Raw genomic sequence first — 25000 nt, forward strand, 5'->3', positions numbered from 1 at the left:
TCACCTCTTCGTCACCTCTTCATCACCTCTTCGTCTTGAATCTGGTGTGTTACTTATAGGGAACCTCTTTGGGCCCCAGGACCAGGGTTGGGAAACGTGTGTCTAAATCACTTCAATTATCTATTAAGTCTATTTACTTCCAGAATGGACTGAGTTCAATTTAAATAGACCCCCCAAACCTGGCAGTGACATAGCTACATGACATAGCTACATGACATAGCTACATGACATAGCTACATGACATAGCTACATGACATAGCTACATGACATACTGTATATTCCTGGCATGGTAAGTGGTTGTAGATGACAGTGACATAGCGGCAGGGTAGCCTAGTGGTTAGAGTGGAGAGGTGGCAGGGTAGCCTAGTGGTTAGAGTGGAGGGGCGGCAGGGTAGCCTAGTGGTTAGAGTGTAGAGGTGGCAGGGTAGCCTAGTGGTTAGAGTGTAGAGGTGGCAGGGTAGCCTAGTGGTTAGAGTGGAGGGGCGGCAGGGTAGCCTAGTGGTTAGAGTGTAGAGGTGGCAGGGTAGCCTAGTGGTTAGAGTGTAGAGGTGGCAGGGTAGCCTAGTGGTTAGAGTGTAGAGGTGGCAGGGTAGCCTAGTGGTTAGAGTGTAGAGATGGCAGGGTAGCCTAGTGGTTAGAGTGTAGAGGTGGCAGGGTAGCCTAGTGGTTAGAGTGGAGGGGCGGCAGGGTAGCCTAGTGGTTAGAGTGTAGAGGTGGCAGGGTGGCCTAGTGGTTAGAGTGGAGGGACGGCAGGGTAGCCTAGTGGTTAGAGTGTAGAGGTGGCAGGGTAGCCTAGTGGTTAGAGTGTAGAGGTGGCAGGGCAGCCTAGTGGTTAGAGTGTAGAGGTGGCAGGGTAGCCTAGTAGTTAGAGTGTAGAGGGGGCAGGGTAGCCTAGTGGTTAGAGTGTAGAGGTGGCAGGGTAGCCTAGTGGTTAGAGTGTAGGGGCGGCAGGGTAGCCTAGTGGTTAGAGTGGAGGGGTGGCAGGGTAGACTAGTGGTTAGAGTGGAGGGGCGGCAGGGTAGCCTAGTGGTTAGAGCGTTGGACTAGTAACCGAAAGGTTGCAAGTTCAAATCCCCGAGCCGACAAGGTACAAAATCTGTCGTTCTGCCCCTGTGACATAGCTACATGACATAGATTCTGATATATTAGGTGGAGTGGTTATAGATGACAGTGACATTACATAGTTTCTGATATATTAGGTGGAGTGGTTATAGATGACAGTGACATAGCTACATGACATAGAGTCTGATATATTAGGTGGAGTGGTTATAGATGACAGTGACATAGCTACATGACATAGAGTCTGATATATTAGGTGGAGTGGTTATAGATGACAGTGACATAGCTATATGACATCTGTTCTGCTATATTAGGTGGAGTGGTTATAGATGACAGTGACATAGCTACATGACATCTGTTCTGATATATTAGGTGGAGTGGTTATAGATGACAGTGACATAACTGCATGACATAGAGCCTGATATATTAGGTGGAGTGGTTATAGATGACAGTGACATAGCTACATGACATCTGTTCTGATATATTAGGTGGAGTGGTTATAGATGACAGTGACATAACTGCATGACATAGAGTCTGATATATTAGGTGGAGTGGTTATAGATGACAGTGACATAGCTACATGACATAGAGTCTGATATATTAGGTGGAGTGGTTATAGATGACAGTGACATAGCTACATGACATAGAGTCTGATATATTAGGTGGAGTGGTTATAGATGACAGTGACATAGCTACATGACATAGAGTCTGATATATTAGGTGGAGTGGTTATAGATGACAGTGACATAGCTACATGACATAGAGTCTGATATATTAGGTGGAGTGGTTATAGATGACAGTGACATAGCTACATGACATAGAGTCTGATATATTAGGTGGAGTGGTTATAGATGACAGTGACATAGCTACATGACATAGAGTCTGATATATTAGGTGGAGTGGTTATAGATGACAGTGACATAGCTATATGACATCTGTTCTGATAGGTGGAGTGGTTATAGATGACAGTGACATAGCTATATGACATCTGTTCTGCTATATTAGGTGGAGTGGTTATAGATGACAGTGACATAGCTACATGACATAGAGTCTGATATATTAGGTGGAGTGGTTATAGATGACAGTGACATAGCTACATGACATCTGTTCTGCTATATTAGGTGGAGCTGATTCTGGTGAAGGAGCACAACGGCGTCCAGTTCACCACCTCCACGTTGGTCAGCCCCGCTGGACACCCCCACGGCCACGGCCTTGCTCTGGGCCCCAGTCATGGACACACCCCTGTCCCCGGAGAAGAGAGGGAGACCTGGGGGAAGAAGATCGACTTTCTCCTGTCGGTGATAGGGTTCGCTGTGGACCTGGCCAACGTGTGGAGGTTCCCCTATCTCTGCTATAAGAACGGAGGAGGTGAGAAGGGGGGAGGGAGTTTGTGGAAGTTCCCCTATCCCTACTATAAGAACGGAGGAGGTGAGAAGGGGGGAGGGAGGGAGTGGAGGTTCCCCTATCTCTGCTATAAGAATGGAGGGGGTGAGACGGAGGGAGGGAGGGAGAGAGAGAGACAAAGAAAGAGAGATAGAGGGGGAGAGAGATATCTTCTGCACAGACTCTGCCAGACCTGGGCCCTGACAGTAAATCTCAGTAAGACAAAAATAATGGTGTTCCAAAAAAGGTCCAGTCACCAGGACCACAAATACAAATTCCATCTAGACACCACTGCCCTAGAGCACACAAAAAACTATACATACCTTGGCCTTAACATCAGCGCCACAGGTAACTTCCACAAAGCTGTGAACGATCTGAGAGACAAGGCAAGAAGGGGCTTCTATGCCATCAAAAAGAACATAAATTTGACATACCAATTAGGATCTGGCTAAAAATACTTGAATCAGTTATAGAATCTATTGCCCTTTATGGTTGTGAGGTCTGGGGTCCGCTAATTATACTCGCTAAATTTTAAAATCCAGAAAATAGACATTCAATTCTATAACCACCTAAAAGGAAGAGATTCCCAAACCATCCATAACAAAGCCATCACCTACAGAGAGATGAACCTGGAGAAGAATCCCCTAAGCAAGCTGGTCCTGGGGCTGTTCACAAACACTGCAGCACAATTAGACCCAACCAAATCATGAGAAAACAAAAAGATAATTACTTGACACATTGGAAAGAATTAACAAAAAAACAGAGCAAACTAGAATGCTATTTGGCCCTAAACAGAGAGTACACAGTGACAGAATACCTGACCACTGTGACGACCCAAAATTAAGGAAAGCTTTGACTATGTACAGACTCAGTGAGCATAGCCTTGCTATTGAGAAAGGTCGTGGTAGGCAGACTGAGCTGCGCTTCCTAACCTCCTGCCCAATGTATGACCATATTAGAGAGACATATTTCCCTCAGATTACACAGATTCACAAAGAATTTTGATAAACTCCCATATCTACTGGGTGAAATACCACAGTGTGGCATCACAGCAGCAAGATTTGTGACCTGTTACCCCAAGAAAAGTGCAACCAGTGAAGAACAAACACCATTGTAAATAAAACCCATATTTATGCTTATTTATTTTCCCTTGTGTTCTTTAACCATTTGTACATTGTTAAAACACTGTATATATATAATATGACATTTGTAATGTCTTTATTCTTTTGGAAGTTTGTGAGTATAACATTTACTGTTCACTATTTATTGTTTATTTCACTTTTGTTTATCCATTTCACTTGCTATGGCAACGTAAAAAATTTTTCCCATGTCAATAAAGCCCCTTGAATTGAGAGAGAAAGAGCCCCTTGAATTGAGAGAGAGAGAGAGAGAGAGAGAGAGAGAGAGAGAGAGAGAGAGAGAGAGAGAGAGAGAGAGAGAGAGAGAGAGAGAGAGAGAGAGAGAGAGAGAGAGAGAGAGAGAGAGAGAGAGAGAGAGAGAGAGAGAGAGAGAGAGAGAGAGAGAGAGAGAGAAAGAAGAAGGAGGAAGAGAGAGAGAGAGAGAGAGAGAGAGAGAGAGAGAGAGAGAGAGAGAGAGAGAGAGAGAGAGAGAGAGAGAGAGAGAGAGAGAGAGAGAGAGAGAGAGAGAGAGAGAGAGAGAGAGAGAGAGAGAGAGAGAGAGAAGGAAGAGAGAGAGAGAGAGAGAGAGAGAGAGAGAGAGAGAGAGAGAGAGAGAAGGAGGAAGAGAGAGAGAGAGAAAGGAGGAAGAGAGAGAGAGAGAAAGGGAAGGAAGAGAGAGAGAGAGAGAGAGAGAGAGAGAGAGAGAGAGAGAGAGAGAGAGAGAGAGAGAGAGAAGAGAGAGAGAAAGGAAAGGAGAGAGAGAGAGAGAGAGAGAGAGAGAGAGAGAGAGAGAGAGAGAGAGAGAGAGAGAGAGAGAGAGAGAGAGAGAGAGAGAGAGAGAGAGAGAGAGAGAGAGTGAGAGAAAGAAAGGAGGAAGGGAGAGAGAGAGAAAGATTGAGAGAGAGAGAGAGAGAGAGAGAGAGAGAGAGGAGAAAGAGAGAGAGCGAGAGAGAAAGGAAGGAAGGAAGGAAGGAATGAAGGAAGAGAGCAAAATGAAGAGAGAGAGAGAAAGAGAAAGAGAGAAGGAGAAAGAGAAGGAGAAAGAGAGAGTGAGTGAGAGAGAGGAAGGAAGGGAGCAAAATGAAGAGAGAGATGAATCCTTATCTATGTGTGTTTGAGCAGGCGGGAGGGATGATGGGGTGAGTGTGAGGCCTTACTCTTTAGAGATAAAAGAGAATCTCCTCGGCTGATCAAACTGCAGATTATCTACAACAATTAGTTACACCTTCTACAGTTAGAATGTTCACTGAGTTGGTGAAATAACCTTATAGCAATTAGTTACACCTTCTACAGTTAGAATGTTCACTGAGTTGGTGAAATAACCTTATAGCAATTAGTTACACCTTCTACAGTTAGAATGTTCACTGAGTTGGTGAAATGACCTTATAGCAATTAGTTACACCTTCTACAGTTAGAATGTTCACTGAGTTGGTGAAATGACCTTATAGCATTTTGTTCTTCCCATTTGAATTATTTTGCAGAATGTTCCGGTTCGATTCAATTTCAATTCAATTTCATCACCCATGGCTATGCATGGTTATGAATGTGCTATGCATGGTAATGAATGTGCTATGCATGGTTATGAATGTGCTATGCGTGGTTATGAATGTGCTATGCATGGTAATGAATGTGCTATGCATGGTTATGAATGAGCTATGCATGGTAATGAATGTGCTATGCATGGTTATGAATGTGCTATGCATGGTAATGAATGTGCTATGCATGGTTATGAATGTGCTATGCATGGTTATGAATGTGCTATGCATGGTTATGAATGTGCTATGCATAGTTATGAATGTGCTATGCATGGTTATGAATGTGCTATGCATGGTTATGAATGTGCTATGCATGGTAATGAATGTGCTATGCATGTTTATGAATGTGCTATGCATGGGAATGAATGTGCTATGCATGGTTATGAATGTGCTATGCATGGTTATGAATGTGCTATGCGTGGTTATGAATGTGCTATGCGTGGTTATGAATGTGCTATGCATGGTAATGAATGTGCTATGCATGGTTATGAATGAGCTATGCATGGTTATGAATGTGCTATGCATGGTTATGAATGTGCTATGCATGGTTATGAATGTGCTATGCATGGTTATGAATGTGCTTTGCATGGTTATGAATGTGCTATGCATGGTAATGAATGTGCTATGCATGGTAATGAATGTGCTATGCATGGTTATGAATGTGCTATGCATTGTAATGAATGTGCTATGCATGGTAATGAATGTTTAATGAAGCCCTTATGTAGGTTCCCTTTATATGAGATGTCTCTACCATTATTGTCATGTATTGTCATGTCTAGCCTCAGACTCTCAGGCTCAACTAGATCAGAAAGGAAAGGACGGCCGGGCAAGACTATGTCATTCATCCTGTCCTGTCTCTCTGCCACCAAAATCAGCCTTCCTGGTGCCCTTCCTGTTACTATGAATGCTCTAAGTATGGTTATGCCTGTGTTATGAAGCCCTTATATCTCTGTTGCCGTATAGGAGCGTTCCTGGTGCCCTACCTGTTACTATGAATGCTCTAAGTATGGTTATGCCTGTGTTATGAAGCCCTTATATCTCTGTTGCCGTATAGGAGCTTTCCTGGTGCCCTTACTGTTACTATGAATGCTCTAAGTATGGCTATGCCTGTGTTATGAAGCCCTTATATCTCTGTTGCCGTATAGGAGCTTTCCTGGTGCCCTTCCTGTTACTATGAATGCTCTAAGTATGGCTATGCCTGTGTTATGAAGCCCTTATATCTCTGTTGCCGTATAGGAGCTTTCCTGGTGCCCTTCCTGTTACTATGAATGCTCTAAGTATGGCTATGCCTGTGTTATGAAGCCCTTATATCTCTGTTGCCGTATAGGAGCTTTCCTGGTGCCCTTCCTGTTACTATGAATGCTCTAAGTATGGTTATGCCTGTGTTATGAAACTCTTATATCTCTGTTGCCGTATAGGAGCGTGCCTGGTGCCCTACCAGTTCTTCATGCAGATAGCAGACATGCTTGTGAATTGCTCATGTATAGGTTATGACTGTGTTATAAAGCCATTATGTAAGTACTCTCTCTGTCCTCTATATGAGCGTTCCCGGTGCCCTACCTGTTCTTCATGGTGATGCCGCTATGTATAGGCTATGAATGTGTCATGAAGCCATTATGTATGTACTATGTCATGTCATCCTGTCCTGTGTCTCTCTCTGTCCTCTATATGAGTGTTCCCGGTGCCCTACCTGTTATTCATGGTGATGCCGCTATGTATAGGCTATGAATGTGTCATGAAGGCATTATGTATGTTCTATGTCCTGTCATCCTGTCCTGTGTCTCTCTCTGTCCTCTATATGAGTGTTCCCGGTGCCCTACCTGTTCTTCATGGTGATAGCATTATGTATTGTTATGAATATGCTATGTATGTGCTATGAAGGCATTATGTATGTGCTATGTCATATCATCCTGTCCTGTGTCTCTCTATTCCCTGTAGGAGTGTTCCTGGTGCCCAACCTGTTCTTCATGGTGATAGCATTATGTATTGTTATGAATATGCTATGTATGTGCTATGAAGGCATTATGTATGTTCTATGTCATGTCATCCTGTCCTATGTCTCTCTGTCCTCTCTAGGAGCGTTCCTGTTGCCCTACCTGTTCTTCATGGTGATAGCATTATGTATTGTTATGAATATGCTATGTATGTGCTATGAAGGCATTATGTATGTACTATGTCATATCATCCTGTCCTGTGTCTCTCTGTCCCCACTAGGAGCGTTCCTGGTGCCCTATCTATTCTTCATGGTGATAGCATTATGTATTGTTATGAATATGCTATGTATGTGCTATGAAGGCATTATGTATGTACTATGTCATGTCATCCTGTCCTGTGTCTCTCTGTCCTCTCTAGGAGCGTTCCTGGTGCCCTATCTATTCTTCATGGTGATAGCATTATGTATTGTTATGAATATGCTATATATGTGCTATGAAGGCATTATGTATGTACTATGTCATGTCATCCTGTCCTGTGTCTCTCTGTCCCCACTAGGAGCGTTCCTGGTGCCCTATCTATTCTTCATGGTGATAGCATTATGTATTGTTATGAATATGCTATGTATGTGCTATGAAGGCATTATGTATGTACTATGTCATGTCATCCTGTCCTGTGTCTCTCTGTCCTCTCTAGGAGCGTTCCTGGTGCCCTATCTATTCTTCATGGTGATAGCATTATGTATCGTTATGAATATGCTATGTATGTGCTATGAAGGCATTATGTATGTACTATGTCATGTCATCCTGTCCTGTGTCTCTCTGTCCCCACTAGGAGCGTTCCTGGTGCCCTATCTATTCTTCATGGTGATAGCATTATGTATTGTTATGAATATGCTATGTATGTGCTATGAAGGCATTATGTATGTACTATGTCATGTCATCCTGTCCTGTGTCTCTCTGTCCTCTCTAGGAGCGTTCCTGGTGCCCTATCTATTCTTCATGGTGATAGCAGGCATGCCTCTGTTCTACATGGAACTGGCTCTGGGACAGTACAACAGAGAGGGGGCCGCTGGTGTCTGGAAGATCTGCCCCATATTCAAGGGTAGGAGAGAGAGAGTGTGTGTGTGTGTGTTTTAAGATAACTACCATTGTTTATACCCAAACAACGCCAGTCAGATGGAAAACTGAAAATTGGCTTTTAGAGTGTCTCTGTCTTCGGTGATAAACACATTTTGGGCCAATCTTCCAGTACTTTCCGACACATCGATAAACACTCCGGTGAGCGGAAACCATCGAATTAACATGACGAGTGTCAAAGGAAGAAATGTGACCTTTTCTGTCACGTTCCAACACCCCCCAACCCCCCATCATAACCACGGTGCTGCAGACGTTGCTCTGGACCCCCTCCCCCATCATAACCACGGTGCTCTAGACCCCCCCTCATAACCATGGTGCTGCAGACGTTGCTCTGGACCCCCCCCCCCCATCATAACCACGGTGCTCTAGACCCCCCATCATAACCACGGTGCTGCAGACGTTGCTCTGGACCCCCCCCCCCCATCATAACCACGGTGCTCTAGACCCCCCCCTCATAACCATGGTGCTGCAGACGTTGCTCTGGACCCCCCCATCCATCATAACCACGGTGCTCTAGACCCCCCTCATAACCATGGTGCTGCAGACGTTGCTCTGGACCCCCCCTCCATCATAACCATGGTGCTGCAGACGTTGCTCTGGACCCCCCCCCCCCTCCATCATAACCATGGTGCTGCAGACGTTGCTCTGGACCCCCCTCCATCATAACCACGGTGCTCTAGACCCTCCCCTCATAACCATGGTGCTGCAGACGTTGCTCTGGACCCCCCTCCATCATAACCACGGTGCTCTGGACCCCCCTCCATCATAACCACGGTGCTCTGGACCCCCTCCCTCCATCATAACCATGGTGCTGCAGACGTTGCTCTGGACCCCCTCCATCATAACCACGGTGCTCTAGACCCCCTCATAACCATGGTGCTGCAGACGGTGCTCTGGACCCCCCTCCATCATAACCACGGTGCTCTGGACCCCCCCCCCCCCCTCCATCATAACCATGGTGCTGCAGACGTTGCTCTGGACCCCCCTCCATCATAACCACGGTGCTGCAGACGGTGCTCTGGACCCCCTCCATCATAACCATGGTGCTCTAGACCCCCTCCATCATAACCATGGTGCTGCAGACGGTGCTCTGGACCCCCCCCTCCATCATAACCACGGTGCTGCAGACGGTGCTCTGGACCCCCCCTCCATCATAACCACGGTGCTGCAGACGGTGCTCTGGACCCCCCCATCATAACCACGGTGCTCTAGACCCCCTCCATCATAACCATGGTGCTGCAGACGGTGCTCTAGACCCCCCATCATAACCATGGTGCTGCAGACGGTGCTCTAGACCCCCCCCCTCCATCATAACCACGGTGCTGCAGACGGTGCTCTGGACCCCCCTCCATCATAACCATGGTGCTGCAGACGGTGCTCTAGACCCCCATCATAACCATGGTGCTGCAGACGGTGCTCTAGACCCCCCCCCTCCATCATAACCACGGTGCTGCAGATGGTGCTCGAGCCCCCATCATAACCACGGTGCTCTAGACCCCCCATCATAACCATGGTGCTGCAGACGGTGCTCTAGACCCCCCATCATAACCATGGTGCTGCAGACGGTGCTCTAGACCCCCCATCATAACCACGGTGCTGCAGACGGTGCTCTAGACCCCCCACCCACCCAGCCAACTATCCAGCCACCCACCCACCCAGCCATCTATCCACCCCACCCAGCCATCTATCCACCCACCCACCCAGCCATCTATCCACCCACCCACCCAGCCATCTATCCAGCCACCCACCCAGCCATCTATCCACCCACCCACCCAGCCATCTATCCATCTATCCAGCCACCCAGCCACCCACCCACCCAGCCATCTATCCAGCCACCCAGCCACCCACCCAGCCACCCACCCAGCCACCCACCCAGCCATCTATCCACCCACCCACCCAGCCATCTATCCAGCCGCCCACCCAGCCACCCACCCACCCAGCCACCCACCCAGCCACCCACCCAGCCATCTATCCACCCACCCACCCAGCCATCTATCCACCCACCCACCCAGCCATCTATCCACCCACCCACCCACCCAGCCATCTATCCAGCCACCCACCCAGCCACCCACCCACCCAGCCATCTATCCACCCCACCCAGCCATCTATCCACCCACCCACCCAGCCATCTATCCACCCACCCACCCAGCCATCTATCCAGCCACCCACCCAGCCATCTATCCACCCACCCACCCACCCAGCCATCTATCCACCCACCCACCCAGCCATCTATCCACCCACCCACCCAGCCATCTATCCATCTATCCAGCCACCCAGCCACCCACCCACCCAGCCATCTATCCAGCCACCCAGCCACCCACCCAGCCACCCACCCAGCCACCCACCCAGCCATCTATCCACCCACCCACCCAGCCATCTATCCAGCCGCCCACCCAGCCACCCACCCACCCAGCCACCCACCCAGCCACCCACCCAGCCATCTATCCACCCACCCACCCAGCCATCTATCCACCCACCCACCCAGCCATCTATCCACCCACCCACCCAGCCATCTATCCAGCCACCCACCCAGCCACCCACCCACCCAGCCATCTATCCAGCCACCCAGCCACCCACCCACCCAGCCATCTATCCAGCCACCCACCCACCCACCCACCCAGCCACCCACCCACCCAGCCACCCACCCACCCAGCCATTCAGCCATCCATCCATCGGTCTATCTGTCTCTATGTTAAGGTCCCTGACTGAGTGTCAGTATTGGATGTTGTTGTTTTAATCAGCGGTCTCACATGCACCCAGCCCCCTGAGCTGAGACAGAGAGAATAGCTGCAGTCACTCAACAGGGAATCGCTGCAATCACATCTGATCGTTTGTTTTTCTCCTAACGATCAATGTTTTCAAAAGACGACATGATCACTCGTGATGCTAATGAAATCCGCCTCGACAAATATCACTTCTTGTAGATTTAAAAGAGCCGTTGGGAAAAGAGCCAGGACATCGTATCGCCATCAGAACGAAAGAGATGGACCCGCGTTGGTCTTGAAGGTTAGGATGAAAGTGAACAGTAGAGCGCGGACACGCTGCTAAACGCACGGAAAGGGCAGATCTGGGGATAAATAAAGAGAAGTGAGAGGAGACCGCAGAGGCCAACCTTTAGAAAGCTTGGCTTGTTGTTGTCTTTCATGTTAAAGCACTTAAAAAAAAATAATCTGTGTTATCCGTGTGTATTCTAGAACTAGAACTAGAACTAGAACTAGAACTAGAACTAGAACTAGAACTAGAACTAGAACACACGGATAACACAGAATTTAAAAAAAGTTTACTTCTGAAAAGTGTTTATGTAAAATATGTCAGAATGTAGAGTGTTGAGGTTCACAGGAGGTGTGTTTTATCCAGGAACAGATGTGACCTTTGGCCTTTGTGATACTTCCAGTTGATGTCAATTATTTATTGTGATATTTTTTTTCCCTGTTTTGTGTTTTCTGTCTACCTCTGCTATGGTCTGAGCCTGTATTCTAAACCATTGTGATCTTGAACTATGACCTTTCACCTTTCACCTTTTCTCCCCAGGTGTTGGTTTCACAGTGATCCTGATCAGTCTGTACGTGGGCTTCTACTACAACGTGATTATAGCCTGGGCCCTGTTCTACCTGTTCTCTTCCTTCTCCGGAGAGCTGCCCTGGGTCCACTGCAACAACACCTGGAACAGCCCCAACTGCTCGGACCTCTGGGCCTTCAACAACTCCCTCAACGACACACACAAGTCCACCCCCGCAGCAGAGTACTTCGAGTGAGTCTGGCGTTTCGTCTCTCGATCCGAGTCTGAACTGAGACGGTTGACTTCTTTCTTAAAGGTTATTTGTTTCTCTGACGTGTGTTAAGGTTGGGCATTTTTCAGAGGGATCAGCTTCACCTTTTTCTCTCGTTGGCATTCAATTACACAAAGGTGCACATTCATATCATCGGGCTTTATTTGAAACCTGGACCCAGAAGACATGCCTGAGAGAGCCAGAAGTTCACATCCCGGTCTATGTGTTTCCATACCTTCATAGTCCTGGTCGTCCATCTAGATACTGTGTCAATGTCTTCATAGTCCTGGTCGTCCATGGAGATACTGTATCCATGTCTTCATAGTCCTGGTCGTCCATCTAGATACTGTATCAATGTCTTCATAGTCCTGGTCGTCCATCTAGATCCTGTATCAATGTCTTCATAGTCCTGGTCGTCCATCTAGATACTGTATCAATGTCTTCATGGTCCTGGTCATCCATCTAGATACTGTATCAATGTCTTCATAGTCCTGGTCGCCCATGGAGATACTGTATCAATGTCTTCATAGTCCTGGTCGTCCATGGAGATACTGTATCAATGTCTTCATAGTCCTGGTCGCCCATGGAGATACTGTATCAATGTCTTCATTCTCCTGGTCGTCCATCTAGATACTGTATCAATGTCTTCATAGTCCTGGTCGTCCATCTAGATACTGTATCAATGTCTTCATCGTCCTGGTCGTCCATCTAGATACTGTATCAATGTCTTCATAGTCCTGGTCATCCATCTAGATACTGTATCAATGTCTTCATAGTCCTGGTCGTCCAGACTGTATCAATATCTTCATAGTCCTGGTCGTCCAGACTGTATCAATGTATTCATAGTCCTGGTCGTCCATCTAGATACTGTATCAATGTCTTCATAGTCCTGGTCGTCCAGACTGTATCAATGTCTTCATAGTCCTGGTCGTCCAGACTGTATCAATGTCTTCATAGTCCTGGTCGTCCAGACTGTATCAATGTCTTCATAGTCCTGGTCTCCCATGGAGATACTGTATCAATGTCTTCATCGTCCTGGTCGCCCATGGAGATACTGTATCAATGTCTTCATAGTCCTGGTCGCCCATCTAGATACTGTATCAATGTCTTCATGGTCCTGGTCATCTATCTAGATACTGTATCAATGTCTTCATAGTCCTGGTCGTCCATCTAGATACTGTATCAATATCTTCATAGTCCTGGTCATCCATCTAGATACTGTATCAATGTCTTCATAGTCCTGGTCGTCCATGGAGATACTGTATCAATGTCTTCATCGTCCTGGTCGTCCATGGAGATACTGTATCAATGTCTTCATAGTCCTGGTCGTCCATGGATATACTGTATCCATGTCTTCATTCTCCTGGTCGTCCATGGAGATACTGTATCCATGTCTTCATTCTCCTGGTCGTCCATGGAGATACTGTATTAATGTCTTCATAGTCCTGGTCGTCCATGGAGATACTGTATCAATGTCTTCATAGTCCTGGTCGTCCATGGAGATACTGTATCAATGTCTTCATAGTCCTGGTCGCCCATGGAGATACTGTATCCATGTCTTCATGTCCTGGTCGTCCATCTAGATACTGTATCCATGTGTCTATACTCCTGGTCGTCCATGGAGATACTGTATCCATGTCTTCATGTCCTGGTCGTCCATGGAGATACTGTATCCATGTCTTCATGTCCTGGTCGTCCATGGAGATACTGTATCCATGTCTTCATGTCCTGGTCGCCCATGGAGATACTGTATCCATGTCTTCATGTCCTAGTCATCCATGGAGATACTGTATCCATGTCTTCATGTCCTGGTCGTCCATGGAGATACTGTATCCATGTCTTCATGTCCTGGTCGCCCATGGAGATACTGTATCAATGTCTTCATGTCCTGGTCGTCCATGGAGATACTGTATCAATGTCTTCATAGTCCTGGTCGTCCATGGAGATACTGTATCCATGTCTTCATGTCCTGGTCGTCCATGGAGATACTGTATCAATGTCTTCATGTCCTGGTCGCACATGGAGATACTGTATCAATGTCTTCATGTCCTGGTCGTCCATGGAGATACTGTATCTATGTCTTCATGTCCTGGTTGTCCATGGAGATACTGTATCCAGTGTTCTTGTTAACAGATTAACAGGTGTCTCATATTTTTAGCAAAGGCGGTTTGTTTTGACAATTCAGACCTGTCATGGAGTCATGGACAGACAGGCAGTCACTATCTTTATCTCCACCTGGGAGCAATTTCATCTTGTCTGAGTCAGGGCCATTCAGTTGACACAAAGATATCCTCTCCTTCTTCTACTTTTCCTTCTACTTCTTCTCCTTCTTCTACTTTTCCTTCTTCTTCTTCTTTTCCTTCTTCTCCTTCTTCTACTTTTCCTTCTTCTTCTTCTTCTTCTACTTTTCCTTCTTCTACTTTTCCTTCTTCTTCTTCTTCTTCTTCTTCTTCTACTTTTCCTTCTTCTTCTTCTCCTTCTTCTACTTTTCCTTCTTCTTCTTCTTCTTCTACTTTTCCTTCTTCTTCTTCTTCTTCTTCTTCTTCTACTTCTTCTCCTTCTTCTTCTTCTTCTTCTTCTACTTTTCCTTCTTCTTCTTCTTCTTCTTCTACTTCTTCTCCTTCTTCTTCTACTTTTCCTTCTTCTTCTTCTTCTACTTTTCCTTCTTCTTCTTCTTCTTCTTCTTCTTCTTCTTCTACTTCTTCTTTCTTCTTCTTCTTCTTCTTCTTCTTCTTCTTCTTTTCTTCTTCTTCTTTTCTTCTTCTTCTTCTTCTTCTTCTTCTTCTTCTTCTTCTTCTTCTTCTTCTTCTTCTTCTTCTTCTTCTTCTTCTTCTTCTTCTTCTTCTTCTTCTTCTTCTTCTTCTCCTTACCTGGGACTGTTAGTTACCTAGCTGTTAGTTGATTAGTTGTTATAACCTGTTATAACTGATCTGTTCCAGGTGTGGGGTGCTCCACCTACAGGACAGTGAGGGTATAGCTGACCCGGGACTGTTAGTTACCTAGCTGTTAGTTGATTAGTTGTTATAACCTGTTATAACTGATCTGTTCCAGGTGTGGGGTGCTCCACCTACAGGACAGTGAGGGTATAGCTGACCCGGGACTGTTAGTTACCTAGCTCTTAGTTTATTAGTTGTTATAACCTGTTATAACTGATCTGTTCCAGGCGTGGGGTGCTCCACCTACAGGACAGTGAGGGTATAGCTGACCTGGGACTGTTAGTTACCTAGCTGTTAGTTGATTAGTTGTTATAACCTGTTATAACTGATCTGTTCCAGGTGTGGGGTGCTCCACCTACAGGACAGTGAGGGTATAGCTGACCAGGGACTGTTAGTTACCTATCTGTTAGTTGATTACCTGTTATAACTGATCTGTTCCAGGCGTGGGGTGCTCCACCTACAGGACAGTGAGGGTATAGCTGACCTGGGTCTGCCTCGTTGGCAGCTGACATCCTGTCTAGCTGTGGTCATCGTGGTTCTCTACTTCAGCCTCTGGAAGGGGGTCAAGACCTCAGGGAAGGTAGGTGGTCCTCCTGTACTGGCTCCATATCAACCTACAGAAATATACCTCTTTGCTGAAATGCTGTACTGTTGTCTAGTTAGTTGTGTCTTTACAATGTGCACTCATTCTGGATATGAAAGATGAGCCATCCCACTGCAGAGCAGGATGTCCAGGTGAAGTCAGATCTGGGCCCTGTGAGCAGAACACCCGAACAGGGACACTATCTGTAGCTCTATGAGCAGGGTATTAAGCCCTGGCCTAGAACAGAACAGAGTGGGCCAGGTTGTTGAGTCCATGTGTGTAGAACAGAACAGAGTGGGTCAGGTTGTTGAGTCCTGGCCTAGAACAGAACAGAGTGGGTCAGGTTGTTGAGTCCTGGCCTAGAACAGAACAGAGTGGATCAGGTTGTTGAGTCCTGGCCTAGATCAGAACAGAGTGGGTCAGGTTGTTGAATCCTGGCCTATAACAGAACAGAGTGGGCCATGTTGTTGAGTCCTGGCCTAGAACAGAACAGAGTGGGCCAGGTTGTTGAGTCCTGGCCTAGAACAGAACAGAGTGGGCCAGGTTGTTGAGTCCTGGCCTAGAACAGAACAGAGTGGGTCAGGTTGTTGAGTCCTGCCCTAGAACAGAACAGAGTGGGTCAGGTTGTTGAGTCCTGGCCTAAAACAGAACAGAGTGGGTCAGGTTATTGAGTCCTGGCCTAGAACAGAACAGAGTGGGTCAGGTTGTTGAGTCCTGGCCTAGAACAGAACAGAGTGGGACAGGTTGTTGAGTCCTGGCCTAGAACAGAACAGAGTGGGCCAGGTTATTGAGTCCTGGCCTAGAACAGAACAGAGTGGGCCAGGTTGTTGAGTCCTGGCCTAGAACAGAACAGAGTGGGCCAGGTTGTTGAGTCCTGGCCTAGAACAGAACAGAGTGGGTCAGGTTGTTGAGTCCTGGCCTAGAACAGAACAGAGTGGGTCAGGTTGTTGAGTCCTGGCCTAGAACAGAACAGAGTGGGTCAGGTTGTTGAGTCCTGGCCTAGAACAGAACAGAGTGGGTCAGGTTGTTGAGTCTATGTGTGTAGAACAGAACAGAGTGGGTCAGGTTGTTGAGTCCTGGCCTAGAACAGAACAGAGTGGGTCAGGTTGTTGAGTCCATGTGTGTAGAACAGAACAGAGTGGGTCAGGTTGTTGAGTCCATGTGTGTAGAACAGAACAGAGTGGGTCAGGTTGTTGAGTCCTGGCCTATAACAGAACAGAGTGGGCCAGGTTGTTGAGTCCTGGCCTAGAACAGAACAGAGTGGGCCGTGTTGTTGAGTCCTGGCCTAGAACAGAACAGAGTGGGCCAGGTTGTTGAGTCCTGGCCTAGAACAGAACAGAGTGGGCCAGGTTGTTGAGTCCTGGCCTAGAACAGAACAGAGTGGGCCAGGTTGTTGAGTCCTGGCCTAGAACAGAACAGAGTGGGTCAGGTTGTTGAGTCCTGGCCTAGAACAGAACAGAGTGGGCCAGGTTATTGAGTCCTGGCCTAGAACAGAACAGAGTGGGTCAGGTTGTTGAGTCCTGGCCTAGAACAGAACAGAGTGGGCCACGTTGTTGAGTCCTGGCCTAGAACAGAACAGAGTGGGCCAGGTTGTTGAGTCCTGGCCTAGAACAGAACAGAGTGGGCCGGGTTGTTGAGTCCTGGCCTAGAACAGAACAGAGTGGGCCAGGTTGTTGAGTCCTGGCCTAGAACAGAACAGAGTGGGCCAGGTTGTTGAGTCCTGGCCTAGAACAGAACAGAGTGGGCCAGGTTGTTGAGTCCTGGCCTAGAACAGAACAGAGTGGGTCAGGTTGTTGAGTCCTGGCCTAGAACAGAACAGAGTGGGCCAGGTTATTGAGTCCTGGCCTAGAACAGAACAGAGTGGGTCAGGTTGTTGAGTCCTGGCCTAGAACAGAACAGAGTGGGCCAGGTTATTGAGTCCTGGCCTAGAACAGAACAGAGTGGGTCAGGTTGTTGAGACCTGGCCTAGAACAGAACAGAGTGGGCCAGGTTGTTGAGTCCATGTTTTCCCGTGCAGGTTGTGTGGATCACAGCCACCATGCCCTACGTGGTCCTGACCGTCCTGCTGCTGCGTGGGGTCACCCTCCCTGGAGCCATGGATGGCATTAAGGCCTACCTCAGCGTCGACTTCCTACGACTCTGTGAGCCTCAGGTAAGAATGGGGGAGAGGGAGGAGAGATAGAAAGACAGGAAGGAGTGAGAGAAACAGAAAGAGAAAGATTGAGAGAGAGATAGAGAGGGAGAGAAAGAGAGGGAGAGAAAGAGAGAGAGAGAGAAAGAGAGAGAGAGAGAGAGAGAGAGAGAGAGAGAGAGAGAGAGAGAGAGAGAGAGAGAGAGAGAGAGAGAGAGAGAGGGAGAGGGAGAGAGGGAGAGAGGGAGAGAGGGAGAGAGAGAGAGAGAGAGAGAGAGAGAGAGAGAGAGAGGGAGAGAGAGAGAGAGAGAGAGAGAGAGAGAGAGAGAGAGAGAGAGAGAGAGAGAGAGAGAGAGAGAGAGAGAGAGAGAGAGAGAGAGAGAGAGAGAGAGAGAGAGAGAGAGAGAGAGAGAGAGAGAGAGAGAGAGAGAGAGAGAGAGAAAGAAAGAGAGAGGACAAGAGCGAGTTGCATTCAACTGAAATGTGTCTTCCTGCATTTAACCCAGTCAGAGAGGTGCTGGGTTGCTGCCTCAATCAACATCCACAGCGCCTGGGGAACAGTGGGTTAACTGCCTTGTTCAGGGACAGAATGACAGATTTTTAACCTTGTCAGCTTGGTGATTCGATCCAGCGATCTCGCTCTAAACACTAGGCTACCTGTATATATATATATTGTGTGCGTGTGTTTATGTGTTTATGTGTGAGAGAGATATGCTGATGTTTATATCTGTATTTCAACGCCACAGGTCGTCATTTAGTGCAGGAAAATACAAGATTCGTTATAAACAATTTAATATTTCAGTATCCATGACATCCCGACTGATGAAATGTATATATGAATCATTTGCCTTAATAAGGGCGCTGTAAGAATCTCCAGCTGTCCCCCCCCCCTCCCCTCCAGTAGCAACGCACACGACCGCTAAGGACTCAAAGCAACAATTTGAGAATTAGATTAGACACATGGATGCAGCGACAATTTGCTAAATTACCCCCGGATTCACAAGTGTCTTTCATCTTTCTGTTGAATGAGTTTCCTGCAATTATCTCTAATAACAGCCTTCCCCCCCCCCCTCCTCTGTGTCTGTTGTCCTCTGTCCCCCGGCTGTTTGTTGTGTAGGTTTGGATAGACGCTGCCACTCAGATCTGCTTCTCTTTGGGAGTCGGGTTTGGTGTGCTAATAGCGTTCTCCAGCTATAACAAATTCAGCAACAACTGCTATAGGTAAAGTAGAAGCACAGAACAAAACCCAGGGGTTCCGTGTCCCAAATAACACCTTATTCACTATATAGTGCACTACTTTAGACTAGGACCCATATCGCTCTGGTTGAAAGTAGTGCACTGCGTAGGGAATAGGGTGCTATTTGGTATGCTACCCTCAGTGTTGATAACAGAGGTGACAAACTGCTGCTGAGCTGGTGAATTACAATACCTTTCAAGGCGCTTACCTACTGGCCATGTCTATAACACCAGTCTGTTCTATAGAGGACAGTAATACCTACTGGCCATGTCTATAACACCAGTCTGTTCTATAGAGGACAGTAATACCTACTGGCCATGTCTATAACACCAGTCTGTTCTATAGAGGACAGTAATACCTACTGGCCATGTCTATAACACCAGTCTGTTCTATAGAGGACAGTAATACCTACTGGCCATGTCTATAACACCAGTCTGTTCTATAGAGGACAGTAATACCTACTGGCCATGTCTATAACACCAGTCTGTTCTATAGAGGACAGTAATACCTACTGGCCATGTCTATAACACCAGTCTGTTCTATAGAGGACAGTAATACCTACTGGCCAGGTCTATAACACCAGTCTGTTCTATAGAGGACAGTAATACCTACTGGCCAGGTCTATAACACCAGTCTGTTCTATAGAGGACAGTAATACCTACTGGCCATGTCTATAACACCAGTCTGTTATATAGAGGACAGTAATACCTACTGGCCATGTCTATAACACCAGTCTGTTCTATAGAGGACAGTAATACCTACTGGCCATGTCTATAACACCAGTCTGTTCTATAGAGGACAGTAATACCTACTGGCCAGGTCTATAACACGAGTCTGTTCCTGGCCATGTCTATAACACCAGTCTGTTCTATAGAGGACAGTAATATCTACTGGCCAGGTCTATCACACCAGTCTGTTCTATAGAGGACAGTAATACCTACTGGCCATGTCTATAACACCAGTCTGTTCTATAGAGGACAGTAATACCTACTGGCCATGTCTATAACACCAGTCTGTTCTATAGAGGACAGTAATACCTACTGGTCATGTCTATAACACCAGTCTGTTCTATAGAGGACAGTAATACCTACTGGCAATGTCTATAACACCAGTCTGTTCTATAGAGGACAGTAATACCTACTGGCCATGTCTATAACACCAGTCTGTTCTATAGAGGACAGTAATACCTACTGGCCATGTCTATAACACCAGTCTGTTCTATAGAGGACAGTAATACCTACTGGCCATGTCTATAACACCAGTCTGTTCTATAGAGGACAGTAATACCTACTGGCCATGTCTATAACACCAGTCTGTTCTATAGAGGACAGTAATACCTACTGGCCAGGTCTATAACACCAGTCTGTTCTATAGAGGACAGTAATACCTACTGGCCATGTCTATAACACCAGTCTGTTCTATAGAGGACAGTAATACCTACTGGCCATGTCTATAACACCAGTCTGTTCTATAGAGGACAGTAATACCTACTGGCCATGTCTATAACACCAGTCTGTTCTATAGAGGACAGTAATACCTACTGGCCATGTCTATAACACCAGTCTGTTCTATAGAGGACAGTAATACCTACTGGCCATGTCTATAACACCAGTCTGTTCTATAGAGGACAGTAATACCTACTGGCCAGGTCTATAACACCAGTCTGTTCTATAGAGGACAGTAATACCTACTGGCCAGGTCTATAACACCGGTCTGTTCTATAGAGGACAGTAATACCTACTGGCCATGTCTATCACACCAGTCTGTTCTATAGAGGACAGTAATACCTACTGGTCATGTCTATAACACCAGTCTGTTCTATAGAGGACAGTAATACCTACTGGCCATGTCTATAACATCAGTCTGTTCCTGGCCATGTCTATAACACCAGTCTTGTTCTATAGAGGACAGTAATACCTACTGGCCAGGTCTATAACACCAGTCTGTTCTATAGAGGACAGTAATACCTACTGGCCATGTCTATAACACCAGTCTGTTCTATAGAGGACAGTAATACCTACTGGCCATGTCTATAACACCAGTCTGTTATATAGAGGACAGTAATACCTACTGGCCATGTCTATAACACCAGTCTGTTCTATAGAGGACAGTAATACCTACTGGCCATGTCTATAACACCAGTCTGTTCTATAGAGGACAGTAATACCTACTGGCCATGTCTATAACACAAGTCTGTTCTATAGAGGACAGTAATACCTACTGGCCATGTCTATAACACCAGTCTGTTCTATAGAGGACAGTAATACCTACTGGCCATGTCTATAACACCAGTCTGTTCTATAGAGGACAGTAATACCTACTGGTCATGTGTATAACACCAGTCTGTTCTATCGAGGACAGTAATACCTACTGGCCAGGTCTATAACACCAGTCTGTTCTATAGAGGACAGTAATAACTACTGGCCATGTCTATAACACCAGTCTGTTCTATAGAGGACAGTAATACCTACTGGCCAGGTCTATAACACCAGTCTGTTCTATAGAGGACAGTAATACCTACTGGCCATGTCTATAACACCAGTCTGTTCTATAGAGGACAGTAATACCTACTGGCCATGTCTATAACACCAGTCTGTTCTATAGAGGACAGTAATACCTACTGGCCATGTCTATAACACCAGTCTGTTCTATAGAGGACAGTAATACCTACTGGCCAGGTCTATAACACCAGTCTGTTCTATAGAGGACAGTAATACCTACTGGCCAGGTCTATAACACCAGTCTGTTCTATAGAGGACAGTAATACCTACTGGCCATGTCTATAACACCAGTCTGTTCTATAGAGGACAGTAATACCTACTGGCCAGGTCTATAACACCAGTCTGTTCTATAGAGGACAGTAATACCTACTGGCCAGGTCTATAACACCAGTCTGTTCTATAGAGGACAGTAATACCTACTATAACACCAGTCTGTTCTATAGAGGACAGGTCTATAACACCAGTCTGTTCTATAGAGGACAGTAATACCTACTGGCCAGGTCTATAACACCAGTCTGTTCTATAGAGGACAGTAATACCTACTGGCCAGGTCTATAACACCAGTCTGTTCTATAGAGGACAGTAATACCTACTGGCCAGGTCTATAACACCAGTCTGTTCTATAGAGGACAGTAATACCTACTGGCCATGTCTATAACACCAGTCTGTTCTATAGAGGACAGTAATACCTACTGGCCAGGTCTATAACACCAGTCTGTTCTATAGAGGACAGTAATACCTACTGGCCAGGTCTATAACACCAGTCTGTTCTATAGAGGACAGTAATACCTACTGGCCAGGTCTATAACACCAGTCTGTTCTATAGAGGACAGTAATACCTACTGGCCATGTCTATAACACCAGTCTGTTCTATAGAGGACAGTAATACCTACTGGCCAGGTCTATAACACCAGTCTGTTCTATAGAGGACAGTAATACCTACTGGCCAGGTCTATAACACCAGTCTGTTCTATAGAGGACAGTAATACCTACTGGCCAGGTCTATAACACCAGTCTGTTCTATAGAGGACAGTAATACCTACTGGCCAGGTCTATAACACCAGTCTGTTCTATAGAGGACAGTAATACCTACTGGCCAGGTCTATAACACCAGTCTGTTCTATAGAGGACAGTAATACCTACTGGCCATGTCTATAACACCAGTCTGTTCTATAGAGGACAGTAATACCTACTGGCCATGTCTATAACACCAGTCTGTTATATAGAGGACAGTAATACCTACTGGCCATGTCTATAACACCAGTCTGTTATATAGAGGACAGTAATACCTACTGGCCAGGTCTATAACACCAGTCTGTTCTATAGAGGACAGTAATACCTACTGGCCATGTCTATAACACCAGTCTGTTCTATAGAGGACAGTAATACCTACTGGCCAGGTCTATAACACCAGTCTGTTCTATAGAGGACAGTAATACCTACTGGCCAGGTCTATAACACCAGTCTGTTCTATAGAGGACAGTAATACCTACTGGCCATGTCTATAACACCAGTCTGTTCTATAGAGGACAGTAATACCTACTGGCCATGTCTATAACACCAGTCTGTTCTATAGAGGACAGTAATACCTACTGGCCAGGTCTATAACACCAGTCTGTTCTATAGAGGACAGTAATACCTACTGGCCAGGTCTATAACACCAGTCTGTTCTATAGAGGACAGTAATACCTACTGGCCATGTCTATAACACCAGTCTGTTCTATAGAGGACAGTAATACCTACTGGCCAGGTCTATAACACCAGTCTGTTCTATAGAGGACAGTAATACCTACTGGCCATGTCTATAACATCAGTCTGTTCCTGGCCATGTCTATAACACCAGTCTGTTCTATAGAGGACAGTAATACCTACTGGCCATGTCTATAACACCAGTCTGTTCTATAGAGGACAGTAATACCTACTGGCCAGGTCTATAACACCAGTCTGTTCTATAGAGGACAGTAATACCTACTGGCCATGTCTATAACACCAGTCTGTTCTATAGAGGACAGTAATACCTACTGGCCAGGTCTATAACACCAGTCTGTTCTATAGAGGACAGTAATACCTACTGGCCATGTCTATAACACCAGTCTGTTATATAGAGGACAGTAATACCTACTGGCCAGGTCTATAACACCAGTCTGTTCTGGATCTACCAGGTATATTTATATGCTCTTGTCCTCTTCACTCTCTCTTCCAGAGATGCCATCATCACCAGTTCCATCAACTCCCTGACCAGCTTCTTCTCCGGCTTCGTCATCTTCTCCTTCCTGGGTTACATGTCCCATAAACACAGCGTGCCATTGGACAAGGTGGCCACAGACGGTCAGTATTCTTAGTGCCATTGGACAAGGTGACCACAGACGGTCAGTATTCTTAGTGTTCTGGACAAGGTGGCCACAGACGGTCAGTATTCTTAGTGTTCTGGACAAGGTGACCACAGACGGTCAGTATTCTTAGTGTTCTGGACAAGGTGACCACAGACGGTCAGTATTCGTAATGTTCTGGACAAGGTGACCACAGATGGTCAGTATTCTTAGTGTTCTGGACAAGGTGACCACAGAGGGTCAGTATTCTTAGTATTCTGGACAAGGTGACCACAGACGGTCAGTATTCTTAGTGTTCTGGACAAGGTGGCCACAGATGGTCAGTATTCTTAGTGCCATTGGACAAGGTGACCACAGATGGTCAGTAGTCGTAATGTTCTGGACAAGGTGACCACAGATGGTCAGTATTCGTAATGTTCTGGACAAGGTGACCACAGATGGTCAGTATTCGTAATGTTCTGGACAAGGTGGCCACAGACGGTCAGTATTCTAAATGTTCTGGACAAGGTGACCACAGATGGTCAGTATTCTTAGTGTTCTGGACAAGGTGGCCACAGACGGTCAGTATTCTTAGTGTTCTGGACAAGGTGGCCACAGACGGTCAGTATTCTTAGTGTTCTGGACAAGGTGACCACAGACGGTCAGTATTCTTAGTGTTCTGGACAAGGTGACCACAGATGGTCAGTATTCTTAGTGTTCTGGACAAGGTGACCACAGATGGTCAGTATTCTAAATGTTCTGGACAAGGTGACCACAGACGGTCAGTATTCTAAATGTTCTGGACAAGGTGACCACAGATGGTCAGTATTCTTAGTGTTCTGGACAAGGTGACCACAGACGGTCAGTATTCTTAGTGTTCTGGACAAGGTGACCACAGATGGTCAGTATTCTTAGTGTTCTGGACAAGGTGACCACAGACGGTCAGTATTCTTAGTGTTCTGGACAAGGTGACCACAGACGGTCAGTATTCTTAGTGTTCTGGACAAGGTGACCACAGATGGTCAGTATTCTAAATGTTCTGGACAAGGTGACCACAGACGGTCAGTATTCTAAATGTTCTGGACAAGGTGACCACAGATGGTCAGTATTCTTAGTGTTCTGGACAAGGTGACCACAGACGGTCAGTATTCTTAGTGTTCTGGACAAGGTGACCACAGATGGTCAGTATTCTTAGTGTTCTGGACAAGGTGACCACAGACGGTCAGTATTCTTAGTGTTCTGGACAAGGTGGCCACAGACGGTCAGTATTCTTAGTGTTCTGGACAAGGTGGCCACAGACGGTCAGTATTCTTAGTGTTCTGGACAAGGTGGCCACAGACGGTCAGTATTCTTAGTGTTCTGGACAA

General features: G+C 46.4%; 1 protein-coding gene across 1 annotated transcript in view; it reads left to right on the top strand.

The window, feature by feature from the left end:
• Nucleotides 1–25000, top strand: part of LOC124025757 (sodium-dependent dopamine transporter-like) — a 42336-nt gene that overhangs the window by 3384 nt on the left and 13952 nt on the right. Inside the window, exons 3-9 of the mRNA XM_046339097.1 lie at nt 2181–2427; nt 8000–8131; nt 11698–11917; nt 15314–15452; nt 17473–17607; nt 18704–18807; nt 23528–23652. Coding sequence (XP_046195053.1) covers nt 2181–2427; nt 8000–8131; nt 11698–11917; nt 15314–15452; nt 17473–17607; nt 18704–18807; nt 23528–23652 — 1102 coding nt within the window. The remainder of the gene's footprint in view (nt 1–2180; nt 2428–7999; nt 8132–11697; nt 11918–15313; nt 15453–17472; nt 17608–18703; nt 18808–23527; nt 23653–25000) is intronic.

This window comes from Oncorhynchus gorbuscha, unplaced genomic scaffold (assembly GCF_021184085.1).
Source record: "Oncorhynchus gorbuscha isolate QuinsamMale2020 ecotype Even-year unplaced genomic scaffold, OgorEven_v1.0 Un_scaffold_2416, whole genome shotgun sequence".
Classification (NCBI taxonomy): Eukaryota; Metazoa; Chordata; class Actinopteri; order Salmoniformes; family Salmonidae; genus Oncorhynchus; species Oncorhynchus gorbuscha.